The sequence below is a fragment of the Lissotriton vulgaris genome, chromosome 5 (assembly GCF_964263255.1).
Source record: "Lissotriton vulgaris chromosome 5, aLisVul1.2, whole genome shotgun sequence".
In the NCBI taxonomy this organism is placed as follows: domain Eukaryota; kingdom Metazoa; phylum Chordata; class Amphibia; order Caudata; family Salamandridae; genus Lissotriton; species Lissotriton vulgaris.
This window is the reverse complement of record NC_141693.1, coordinates 1,139,599,890-1,139,613,499: the sequence shown is the minus strand read 5'-3', so window position 1 is coordinate 1,139,613,499 and position 13,610 is coordinate 1,139,599,890. Positions and strand designations below refer to the sequence as shown.

The 13,610-nt window shown below is 44.3% G+C and overlaps 1 protein-coding gene across 1 annotated transcript in view; it reads left to right on the top strand.

The window, feature by feature from the left end:
• The window catches only part of AFAP1L2 (actin filament associated protein 1 like 2), a 588,328-nt gene that overhangs the window by 518,023 nt on the left and 56,695 nt on the right, over positions 1-13,610 (top strand). Inside the window, exons 9-13 of the mRNA XM_086922880.1 lie at positions 110-194; positions 1,549-1,653; positions 1,935-2,146; positions 4,263-4,408; positions 10,830-10,938. Coding sequence (XP_086779006.1) covers positions 110-194; positions 1,549-1,653; positions 1,935-2,146; positions 4,263-4,408; positions 10,830-10,938 — 657 coding nt within the window. The remainder of the gene's footprint in view (positions 1-109; positions 195-1,548; positions 1,654-1,934; positions 2,147-4,262; positions 4,409-10,829; positions 10,939-13,610) is intronic.

Below are 13,610 nucleotides of genomic sequence, written 5' to 3'. Positions count from 1 at the left end.
CAGCTCAAGACATCTTGAACTTGTGTTGCGACAGGTTGCGATACGATTTGAGCTCCACAGCATTGCACTTTCTCTGTGCTTATTTACTCACTTGATTTCTTACTTCCAGGCTGATCCGTCAGAGAGATATTCTGCCGCCTCAGAGAGCGGGAGCAGCACGGACGGTCACCCTGAGATCCCAGAAGTGAAAGACGGTAAAGAACTTGGCATGCTCGCTAATGATATGATCCAGACTGAGCATCAGTCCTGTATGAATGAGGCGGCTTGGGCTCCAAACTGAGGTCTTTCCTCTCAGAAATGTTTAAGTCATGTTGGTAGGGTTGCATGAAGAAGATTGCTCTGTTGCTTACTGCTATATATCTAAATGTACCGCAGTCCTGTCCACTGTTGCCCAGCTGAGCCATCCTTTCAGAGGCAATAGACTATATAAAAATCGTGTAATCTCCCAGAAAGCCTCTAAACGGGCTGCAATGCCAGAGGAACTCAGCCATTGGCCTCTTTGTCCCACCATATTTAGTGAGAGACAGAAAAACAGAAACAGTAGCAGGATGTTTGGTCTTTGTTCTAAGTTTCTTCTCCACAGACCAGGACAATTTCGCATAATTAGGAACATCTGAGGTAAATAATAATTGTCTCTGCTACAGGTTGCAAGAATTAAGCATTGTATAATGAATGCTGTTTTTTACATAACAGTTTAAAGATAAGTAAACCCGTTAGGTTTGACTGCTAGGTGATATACCTGTTGTTTTTTTATATCACAGCGAGTTGTACTACAATAGTACTCTATTTGCCCCGAGCTCTGTGTATGTGGGACAGACGCTCCTCCAGGCAGGAAGGGTTCTTGAAGGGACATGTGAGCAGTGTGTGCAGCACCACCTGAGCACATAAACAGCAAGTATTTCCCGTAGTGTCCAGGAGCATCTTTGACCACTGTTAGTTTCTTTTGAAGAGAGTAAGAGAAGCAGCAAATCTCTTGCCACATTGCAAAGGTTTCTTTTGGGGGTGTGGCAATACTTCTCTAATGAAATTTCAGTAATTAACTGTTCTGATATTTTCAAATTAGCAACTAATCTGTTTTGCATTATTTGTGAACTTCTGGGCGAGCAGTTAATCTTGAATGTTTTGGCTGTGAATGTGGATCGAATTCAACGCAAATAGTTCTTGTGTTGTGAAAGAATCACTATAGGATTTGCAGTGAATCCCTACACTGTTAACAATGAAGCAGTACGATTTTATGTGTGAATCTCAGTGGGATACGGATTAAGCCCTGGCATTGCCAAGGAATCTTTGAGCGACAGTGGTTCCTGCTAGAATTGCCAGTAATCCTCAACGGTGATAGCAGTGAATCTCTGCGGGGTTATCATTGACCCCTTGAAGCAGTAGCACAGAAGATATGTTGGTTTTCTGAGGTCTACATCTGGTCACTTAATGCCTTGTGATCGTTTTTCCTTGTCGGGACGTGCTGGTATCACGCAATTGACTAGAAGAATGAGCATTGCCAGCATCACTGACATGCATACAATTTCCACTTTTCTTATTTCCTATCAGCCAAGAAGAAATGTTCCTCGGGCCTGAAGTTGAGCAACCTGATGAATCTTGGCCGGAAGAAATCCTCCACCACCGACAGTCCAGAGCGCTCTTTGGAAACCGCCAGTAAGAATGCAACCTTGCAACATTTATTTGGTAGAGTGTCCTGCCTGAGCATGTGGCGGGGGGGGTAGGGAAATACAGTGGGAAGTAGTTTGAACTTTTGGCAATTCCCAAACATTTAGCCATGCACTTCTCATATTTTCTAGGCACTAGACCATAAAATGTAAACTTCAGACCATTACACCTTAGTTTTCAATTATCTTGATTCACCACCATTAGTGTGAGATTCCATTGGCTGATCTGGTAACCATAATAACAAAGCCCTTGATTGTGTCTGGTTGCAGCTTATCTGAATGTGCTGATCAACACCCAGTGGAAGTCCCGTTGGTGCTGTATAAAGAACGGAAAGCTTAATTTTTACCAAGACAAGAATCACAGCAAGGTCGTCTGTCAACCGGTGGACCTGCCTGGCTGCGACATCATCCCGGAACCCAGCCCGGATCATCTCTACTCTTTCCGGATTATACAGCAGGGAGAAGAGCTGGTGACACTGGAGGTAGCATGACATATGAGACTCGTGTATTGATCGCCTGATTCTTGAGGCACTTGAACCGCAAACACTAGGTACACCAGCTCCCTTTCTCACACGACATACCCACTCGTGGTGATGAGGATCAGGGGTGGACGTTTGACATGGTCCATATCTGATGAACCCATGTTCGGATGTTGAATGCTTTGGCACCTCTACCATCAGATGAAAATGTAACAAAAGCCACAACAGTCCCATAGTTCAATATAGGATGCTCAAAACACCAAGCTTTGAGAAAGTCAATCGATTTGGCTTTTGTATAGTGAAAAGATTTATGCCACTCTTCACTGCCACAGGTAACAGAGGTAAAACAGCAGCAGATGTGCACGCTTACCTAACACAGACAACAGGTGCAGCACAGGCAGAAAGAATGCAAACTTTTCTCCACCCCCAGCACACACATACGAAAAAGATACAACTTGTACAGAAGCTGTGAGTAGGCCGTTGGACACAATATCAGTTACAACATGGCAGCAGCAGTGCAAGCTTCCATCACACACAGTACCAGTGCAAGCACACCTAGTGTAAACAACCCTCGCCATTGACAGGGAAGGTTTGGGAGGAGTCCAGGAGATTTTGAAGGACACAAACATTCAGAGCACATTGAATGGCCACATAAGGTGGACAGTGGTAAGCTGATGGGACTGAAAAAGAGACTGGGATATGGCTGTGATGTCCAACGTTGACAACCATTGCCTGCAGGCTGCACTCATATATGGTGTACTTTCTCTATTATATGATGCAGTTTAGTGAAGTCACCTCACCTCCATGATTTCTTGGATCCTTTGGGTCTCCAAGCAAGGAGTTGAATTCAGTAATACATTTTGCACCAATCTGCCACCTCTTTAAAATCCTAACTTGTACAGATATTCCACGTCTTAATTAATCCAACCAAAACATTAATTCATTCAGAACTATAACATATCCTTGCTTAACTGTCACGACATTGTTTAAATAGTATATGTTTAAATCTCTTTAAAAAAAGGTCTCTATTGAGATGAACTAAACTTCATGTGTTTTAATTTGAATTGTTATATGATATTTTTTGTAGTACAAAAGGCAGACCCCCCCCCCCCAAAAAAAAAACTCTTGTCAAGGAATACACCACTAAGGTAATCAGACAACAACATTTTAAAAAAGTAGTGACCAATATTAACAGTGTAGAATCGGGATGGTAGATGAAGACAGTAGATGTAAATTGTGAACCCGAATATCCATTCAGAGTGCCCGATGCATGGACCGCCTCTCCATGGTCAGGCGGATTAAAGTTCAGGGGCCGAAGAGAACTGGAAGGAAGGAGAGATGAGTCTAAGTAAAAGTAAGGCACTGTGCCATCCTGTCAGAATCTGAAAGGGAACAATGTGGCAGAGCACCCTGATAGAAGGCATGGAACTTGCACTGCATGGCACCCTTACCCCTACATAGGGCATCGGATTAACAGACTGATGCTCTTGTACCTCTCGCTGAGAGCGGCCTCCTCAGCTACCGCGTATATATGAGTCTGCCGCACTCCCTAAATATTAAAAGAATTCCAGATCTGTCATGTAGTCCCAAACCAAGACGTGCAGTCTTGCATTTATAATGAAGTAAGCAAAACAACAAGTACCAGAATAAAAACAGTAGGAACTGTCCTGGATGACTTGAGTGTCTGCTCTTCACCAACCATCTCGTAGATGAAGGCAGGTCACTGAATTCTTCTGAATTGTTGAATTCCACATTTGAAATGTGCACACTGCGTCAGCCTACTATAGTGTACTATTAGTGTTTGTCAGTAGACAGCCTGCTTTGAGTGTCCAGTGTATTCACTCGGTTGGTTTTCCAGTTCACCATTTTTTTCACAAAGCACAAGAAACCCCTTAGCTTTGGGTGCATGGCTGGTACCCAGCAGAATTTCCCCCTCTTCAACCATCCTCTTTGCTTGGAATGCAGATCACACCAGAAACGAAGGATACTCCCCCACAGAACAATGTCTACTTTAATTGTTGCACTGTTGGAAACGTTTGAGGTTTGACTTAAATAAAAAAGATTGCAATTCTGATTGGTGATGTGTTTATTGCTGATAATCTGTCTCTTTGCATCACAGGCTAAGTCATCGGAGGAGATGGGTCACTGGCTGGGTCTGCTCCTGTCCGAGTCAGGGTCCAAAGCGGATCCCGAAGAATTTACATATGATTACGTAGATGCTGAACGGGTTTCCTGCATAGTCCATGCCGCAAAGCATTCTTTCTAGTAAGTTTGGAAAGGACAGTACCTATACCCCTGCTTTCCCTTTTGCTCTGTCATCAAGACATGCTCTCTGCATCCCTAGAACTAGGACTTGCTAAGTGAGAGGATTAGTTAAATTTCTTATGAGCACCATCTTCTTTGCAGGAAACTTTTCCTCTCGAGTAAACAAGGGTTAAGCTGTAGCTCATATGATATTTCATATCCTATCTGACCATTCTGCATGCTTGATTCATAACAACCACCCATCAACTCTATCCAGGTAGGTGAAGCCATTATGTTGTGGGCAGGAGAACAGTACGCGCATGAGCAGCACGTTACTAGGTGCGGTGCAGCTCTTGGTCCATATAGTTTCCAATGGATAGTTGTTGGAATGCGTCTATTATAATCATCTTTATCTGATCCATGCTGGGGATTGAGTTGACATTCCTGGTCTCTTCTTTCTGTTTGGTCCCTAATGTGGCGCTTCAGTCAAGGACCAGAGTTGATGCTGCTGCACATCCTTGCTTCTGTCGAGGATCCATTCCAGTGCCACATTATTTGGTGGGAATACTTACCTGCTGTAATAAGGAAATATAGACAATTAATTGCACCTACACATATGTTATAAAAATGATGACTTAATGAACTTAAATGTCACTTAATGTTTGATTCATGTATCTTTCATTTCCTAAATTGGATCTTGAATGACTGAATGCGGTTGACATTAATTCTATTTCTAGACAAGAATGGAAGCACAGCTGTTAACCTTAGGATGTTCTTGATAACAATGTCCGGTTGTGAGTTATCCAACACATTTCGAGAAACTCATCAGCAATAATGATCCTCGAATTCAATTTAATGTGAACATGTTGATTTGAGTCACTACAGGACCGCAGTGCTCCTGTGATGGCTGAAGGCCTCAGTCTTCCTGCAAGACGTGAACTAATTCTTCGAGATTTAAAATGGATTCATAACACCTTTCGTGTATGAGGTCATTCCTGTGTAACATTCCATAATCCCTCTTCAAAGTAAATATTTATTGCAAGATTATAAGAAAAGGTATAGAATTATAATCCTAAAAAGGACAATAAATCTAGGATATGTAGGCCAATACAACGCCACACTAAATTGTAAAAGGCCAGAATCCCAGAGGCTAAGGGCAGATTATTTGGTCAGTTTATTCACATCATATATATTGAACAATCTCCTTGTAAAACAATAAACTGATTACATTAAAACTATGTATATCGAACAGGGGTGTATTTAGCTGGTGGTCACTACTGGGTAGTTCTAGTTAGGGCTGCCTTTCTATACGAAATATCTTTTTTAGCTTGCTAATAACTTTGGTGCCATTTGATGAATCTTCACGAAACTTCCCAAAAAAGAGATCGTTTTATCTCTGCTCCTTCCTTTCGGACTGATCCATCAAGCAGGGACCAAGAAAAACGGGATGGTCCGAAAACGCAATTTCCCCATGCAATTTCCGTAGTGATTTTTTAAAAGTGCAACAGCCAAAATAGCCGTACAGAACTACACCAAATTTTCCGTGGGATTGCAGGAAAAGTAAAACCAAATAGCTGTAATTTATGTATGACTTCAGACTTGCCAGGGCCCAGGGGCCAAACGATCTTTTTTTCCCCCCATATATTTAGGGGTTGAAGGTGTGCATGCGGCCCTCCTCCCTGACCCGATTTTGCCCCGGCGACCCTATCCCCGGGGCTCACTTTATTTACAAAGGGGAGGAGGGTAGCAGCTCTCCTCCCTGAGCCTTAATAGGGATCTGGGAACCACAACCCCCAGGGCCAATGCATAGTTATAGGGAAGTGGTGTACGCAGCTCTCTTCCCCTTCCTGAGCCTTGGAAGGCCCCAGGGAGACCATCCCCCAGACCAGCTCAGTGCTTGCGTCCTGGGAAGCCCACCCCTGGACACTATTTCCCTGCCTACAAGAGCCCATGCAGGAAAGATTTTTATGCTCCCATCTCGTGGTAGCTGCATAAATGCTCCCAACAGGTATGGTCAAACTTTTCTTAATGCTGTGGGGCTGTAGGGAGTGCAGCAATCCACAAGAAACATTAAAAAACAGTAAGTCTCCTGGGTCATTAAATCCACGGCCCCAGGAAAGCTTACCATATTTTTTAAAAGCCCTCTGAGCTGCAGCTGTATGCTCTTCAGCTGGACTGTGGGGACTTCTAGTGGTTAGTTGTACGATTACAGTTTGTGCCTTGAACATGTTTAAAAGAAAGAGTCAGATATGTTAATGGATTTTTCAATCCTTTATTCAAAGTATTTTATTACAATCCCTTTTATTAAACAAATCCTTTTACAGACCCATCCCTCTTTAGGCTTACTCACCTATCTCCTCTGTATGCCTTTGTGTCAGCATTGTGGGAGTATTTAACACTCTTTGAGGGTAGGGCTAACAACAACCCTCAGTAGCCAAAGTTTTGTAGTATGGAGTGTATGTTTCCCAATGTCTACATAATCCTAATTGAAATGGTTTTGTAACTGCACAATTTTGTAGTATTGGAACAGAAGAAAAGATAAATTATTTTAAATACATGTACATTAATATTACAGAGAGAAATGTTTTTGTTATGCAAGAAGCAAAGGTCATAACACCATGAATCCACAAAAATATGAGGATCTGCCTTCACCTGACATACATTTAAAAAAAATGCCAGCCAAAGAACTGCCCATGAATCACCAACTCCTTAGTTCTTTAGCAGTTTGGTTGATTTATGTGGTTCTCCTTGGACCTTTTTTGCTGGCCAGTGAGAACTACACGAATTTGCTAACCTACTCAAAATGTACACGTCTCTGGTGCACGTGCATAGAACATCTGGACAGTTTTTATAGCCCATTTCTTTCTGTAGATGGATAAAGGAAAGATTGTGAATTTTGCATGTTCCGCAAATATTTATCGTTTCTCCCACACCGCAGTCAAGGTATAGGATGTGATGCAACCTGTCCTTGTTCATTTTCGGCCACCACCGCAGCTTCACTTGTCTCTCACCCTTGTTCCCAAACTAGGGAACATCTTGAAGACTCACCGCAACATGCTTAACCTGACCTGATAAGGGCCCATTCATAACATGCTGTTACCTTGCGTAACATGCATTAAGCCATTGTCCTATAGGGGATCTAGAGGACAATGGCTTTAACTCCTTTCTTCATCTGGAGATGCTTAAACCCTGTGCCGTCGTCTTGTATTCCCTTATCTTGTATTACATTGTCAGCTGCCGGCTGCATTGAAACCATTGGGACCAATAGATATTCATTTCAATAAACCACAGTCACTCTAGGACCTTTCCAATCTGCTCAATTTCTTCGCCATGCGGGGTTCCCTAAGGCTCATCCCTTAGTCCGACACTATTCAACATGTGTCGGAACTTGCTAATGTCATCAAAGCACATGGGATGAGCCTAACCTCCTATGCCGATGACACGCAGTTGGTACTGGCCATCAAAGGCGATGGAGGGCAAGTAGCACAGAATTTCAAAAACGGAATGCTCGACATAGGAGAATGGATGGCCACAAATTGTTTAAAACTGAACTCAGAAAAAACGGAGGTAGTTATTTTTGGACCCCTTCTTCCAGCCTGGTCATCGTGTTGGTGGCCAGAAGCCTTCGGTATTCCCCCCAGCCCGACAGCCAAAGTTAGGAATTTGGGAGTCATTTTTGACGAGGGACTTAATTTCATGGACCATGCAAATAAAATAGCTACTACAGCCCATTACAAACTGAAAATGATTAGAAAAATCCGCCCTTTCCTCCCGGAGACAGCCATTAAAACACTGGTCAGTTCCTTAGTTTTGTCAACCCTTGACTATTGTAATGGTTTATTGCTCAACGCCCAGGTTAGAGTCACTAGGAAACTACAGTCAATACAGAATGCTGCCGCACGTCTCCTCTCTGGGAAGACCAAATTTGAGTCCATATCAAAAATTATAAAGGAATACCATTGGTTGACAATTCGCAACAGAATACACTTTAAATCCTTATGTATAGTCTACAAGGCACTTAACAATCAAGGACCTCATTTTCTTAAAGACCAACTTCAACCCTACATACCTAGCAGACTGCTTCGCTCTGCCACCCTAAACCAACTAGTGATCCCACGATCCAAAACAGTGACCTGGGGCGATCGCCGCTTTTTAGTGGCAGCACCCAAATTGTGGAATACTCTCCCCCAATACATTAGGTCAAGTCCTTCTCTTTTTCAGTTCCGCAAACTTTTAAAGATGTGGCTGTTTGACCAATAACACCTACTACTCCTCTTTAGCTACCTGAACCACAAGTAAGTGTATTTCCAAGCGCCGAGACGCCTGCGGGTATTCTCCGCGCTCTAGAAATGTCAAAAATAAAATAAATAAATAAATAAAATAAATAAACCATAGCAGACTCTCAAACACCCTCCTTGACGGCATGTGTATTGGTCAGAAGAAAACCTTCTACATGAGCTCAAACCCGTTTATTTAAAATCAACAGTTTTTCAAAGTCACAATGGAGGTTTTGTACCATCTTCTGTAGACTTCAAAACCTTACTTTATTCTTTTCAATGCTGGAACCATATGGCTAGCTCATCAAACACACTGGTCCACAACCATGACCCTTCGACTGCCTAATTAGTTTCTTCCAAATTAATAACACTTTTTTCTTCTCTTGGAGCACTAAATTGAGAACAATCAATGGTTTCCCATACTTTGTTTTACTTGAGTTTGTCTATGAGCATCTACTTTTCTCCATGATGTTCTTCTTCTCCCCCCAGGGCTCCTGGTGTATTCTACTTGTGCAGAAGGGTAAACTTCTAGTCTGATCTATTCTTCAGTAGGAATAAGTATTATGTCTTCCCATGTCCTGTTCATGGCTCATGGGCTTGCACCTCAGGTACAGGTATCTCCTTTCTTATGAGTACCCGCATCCCATTCCTTTGGGCCTATCTAGGAATGGCGGTCTGATGTTCAAGGCTACAGTGACAGACCAGACTCATTTTGAAACTATTCTTCATTGTTCAGGATATGGGTTGAAAGGTCCCAAGGTTTCAGTACCTGAATTATTTGAATCTTGATTAAAGCTTCTTTATATCTCCAATGGTTGGGACTGTCTCCTGTTTCATGGCTCAGTAGCTCCCACTGATACAATACACCATTTAATTATGGCCTTAGTCATCAAATAACTCCGTGGATTTATTTGGCACAAATCTCAGTGTCCTTGCTCTGCACAGCTGATTTTTCAGAGGCTCCTCTTTTTAATGCAATAGAGCCCGTTATGTAGGTGCCCAAAATGTGGGGGAATAACTTAGTCTTGGGAGAATACAGCACAAAGTGAACCAGTGAAGGATGATATCTTTTCTCTGGATCATCTCCATGAACTGAGGTGCAATGTTAAGGCTTTAGTAAATTCAACTGTTTTCTCCTGGCCTGGGGCTTAGTGTTGGATGCCTGTCTTCGGTATCCAACTGGCCTCTCCATTATTTTTCTTGGCCAGTTGACAACCTGAAAACCGCCTTGTTAAACTTAAAAAACACATTTCGCAGCAAACAGGAATTGTGACAACTGCTTCCCTTTTTCACTGTGGAAAGCAAGCACAAACATCTTGCTGTTCCAACATACTACATTAAGATGGATGGCAGCGGGAAGGGCAGTAAGGTGGAAGTACACGTGAAGATGTATGTGGAGGCAGCAGTACAAAAAAACTGAGCAAGCTATCCTTGCAAAAGCGACATTTTGTTTAACTTATACCTCAGGTCATGTTCCTAACAAATGGTGTTCGACGAATGGGAGGAATGTTGCCAACAAGCTGAGAGTCTAAGAAAAGTGTAATGTATACTTCTTACTGGAGTATTTATAGGTAGTTTTATCATCTGTATGGTACTGTAATGCTTCTTGAGGCCGGGCACCATTTATGACTCTGTAATTCTACTTGACCTAAGTCAAGGCACTCCATAGTGCAGCTTCTCTCCTAATGTGAAAGTTGTAATCTCTCTCACATCCCAATGCTGCATATCTTGTGAAACACATTTCAATACAATGGGCTTCTCTTGGTACATGATGTGTCTGCAGATATGGTGATGTGTCTAGCGATGGGGTTATAAAGCATAGGTCTACCAGTATTCTCTGTAGAAGGGCTGAGGGTGTTAGTTATCCTAGAAAGCTATCAATAGAGGCTGCTGTCCCTCTTGAGGTGGAAAGTTCTACCTCAACTGTTTGACTTAAATATTGAAGACCCTTTTCTATACATCTGTGTCACGTGCTTAGTTACATCTTCCATTGTGACTTTCACTAAACCATGACCTGGCATCATTTGTGGCTTATGACGCAGTAGCTCTCATGCTCAGGACCCCATAGTCCTTTCATTTGCTCAGCATTCTATATAACAACTTGCTACAAAGTCCTTTATTATGGTGCTCCCCACTGCTTGCTCATATCTTTTTTTTCCTAATAGTTTAATGCAGAGAAAGTTTTCTGAGCCCAACACCTACATTGAAAACCCGCCGAGAGCGAAGAAACCACAGGAAGATCTCTACGACGACGTTGACATGAATGAACAGACGGTGAGTACACAGATAGGGTGAGCGTTGGATTTATAACACTTCAGGGCGCTGTCTTATGGTGCCTTCCTAAAGAGCAGATTGATTTGAGTGGCCTAAAAAAAACAACATTCAGCCAGATAGCAAAAAAGCCATTTTGCCTGGGACTATGACAATCCTTGCATATTATACCGCCCACAGGCTATGCTTTACTCTGTGTCGTCATTTAGTGAGTCACCAGAGGCAGAAGGATGGAGAGCAAATTGCTCTGGTCGTTGGATGACACTAATGCTTCCCTAAATAGAAGTAAATTACCCTCGGTGCACCATTGTAAATGATCAGTTTTAGAGTCAATATACTGGAGTGTCAACAGAGCCTTCAAATACACTGTTGAATATGTCACTTGTGATGCAGTTCAGTGAGTTTATACACCAACTGTACCAGTCCGTATATTTCCTGAAATTCACTGGTGTGTATCTTGTTACGTCGGCTCAGCCTTTTATCTTTCCTAAGTTATCAAAATTAACTCTACTGATGCTTTCTCCTAGGAGCTTTCATCTGGGAACTGTGGTGGCTCAAGACAAAATGCTACTATTATGCCCCTTTCTCCACTAAATACACAGTTTTAATCCCGAACTATGCCAGTGATTATGTCGGCAACAGCGCCTACCACCACATTACAGACAACAACTTCCAACACTTGTTATAACACTTCACTCAGATTCAGCATTGTGCTGATGAACAGCGCAAGTGAATAGCAGCATGCCCACAACAGCATTCACAGATACCATCACCACTCACCACACAACAGTACACATCTAATAGGAATGTGTATATACCCACCCAGCACCGTCCAGATAAAGCAGGATATGGATATTGCGGTCCTGCAATTTGGAAAGGGGCGACCACTCGGTCCCCCCGAACGTATGGTGGAGTACCCCGATCCCCCCGGGAAGCCATTTTGGGCGGGAGGCGCGTCTCGGCTGGTATGCCCGAAGTGGCGTAGCCGGGGCGCGCTGTTTCCCGCCCAAGAGTGGGTTGTCCTAGACACTGAAGCCACTAGTCACGCCCCTGGAGGCGGGAGGAGGCGGGTCTACGCCCGCCCAGAGAAGAATAAAAGGAGCAGCAATACAAGGAAGCATCCTCTTGTTCCTGTGCTCTGAAGCTGCACCTCCTCGCTGCACGTGAGCTCGAGACGGAACGAAGAGCCAATTTGGAAATTTGTAATTTCTCTCTTTTCTCTTCTAGCACTGCAAATCGCGTCAGGACCTTTTCACCTACGTGGGGAAAATGCCGGGCAAAAGAGTCGCAAAAAAGGTCAGCACCGACCAGATGCTCCGGATGTTGGTGAAAGACATGGCAGAGATGAAGAGGAAAATGGCGGCCAGGGACGGTGCGGGGAGGCCGAAAAGATCCGACCCGGCGGAGGCCCCGGCTGGAAGAAGGAAGAGGGCCAGGAATGGGTCAAATGGGGACGAGGTCCCAGTTCCGGAGGCTCCCCCGGCGAGCCATCCTAGACCAGCGGAGATTCCCGCGCCGGCTCCTGCCGAGGGCCAGCGAATCCCCGTTGTGGTTACCCCAGTGAACGATGGGGACATGCCCCCGGAGTTGGCCGCCCAGCTAGCGGCATGGTTGGGTAATAGCAGCGGGGGTCCTGTGGCTCCGGGGGACACGGCCGAGGAGGCCAAGCAATTAATGAGGCAGTTGCGGCAGTCTCGGGAGGCCGCGAAACCACCTTGTCCGTTTGTTTCTCCGCAGGCTCCAGTAGAGCAACCTGCAGCTGGCACGAGTTCGGCAGCAACAGCGGTTACAGCTTCTGGCGCAGGTAAGCAGCTGATGCCGATTGCGGGGAAGGGGTCTGTACCCTCGAGAAGGGAAAAATTGGCTCAGCATATCCCGATGGAAATCAAGGAACGGATATGGGCTGAGAAATATGTAAACATGTTTTCCTTGCTAACTGATCATTACGAGATTGAGCATGTGAAAGTACAGAAAGAACTTATGCACCCGAGTGTTTGGCGCGCAAAAATGGCCGCCTTTAGAGTCGATGAGACGATAGGTAATTGGGGTAGAGCATTTGGCATATTCATGTCCATTATGGGGGAACGGAGACCTGACCTATTGACCGAGTTACCTGTGTACCAGTCACGTATTATGGAATTTTCTCAGTCATATGCGGGCAATGAGTGATTTTGCTATGATAATATCTTTCGTAAAGCCAAAGAGTTCGACACATGCCTGACGTGGGATTGTTACGACGCCATTTCTTGGCAAAACATGGAGAACTCAGGCATGTTAAAGGCGCCATTGTTGGGAGGGGGCGGGGGTGAGTTTTCCCGCCAACCATCCGGGGCGCCCTTTCGGGCGGGGGCAAGTAATGAGCATCACCCAAGGTCGAATGGTAATACAGGTAGGAAAGGGGTATGCTGGAACTTTAACAGGGGAAAGTGTACAAGGCCACAGGGGTCATGCAAGTTTCGGCACGACTGTGGGGGGGTGTGGGCAGTCCTCGCATCCCGAGACCATGTGCAGAGCCAAAACGGGTGATAACGGAAGTAGGGGAAGCGCCAAGCAGGTCTGACATAGGCCGAGGGGCGGCTTTACCTACACCAGTTGATACCATGGCGATGATTCCTTGGCTCAGTGAATACCCTGATCATGTCTCCGCTGGGGTGTTGCGAGACGGTTTTTCCTAT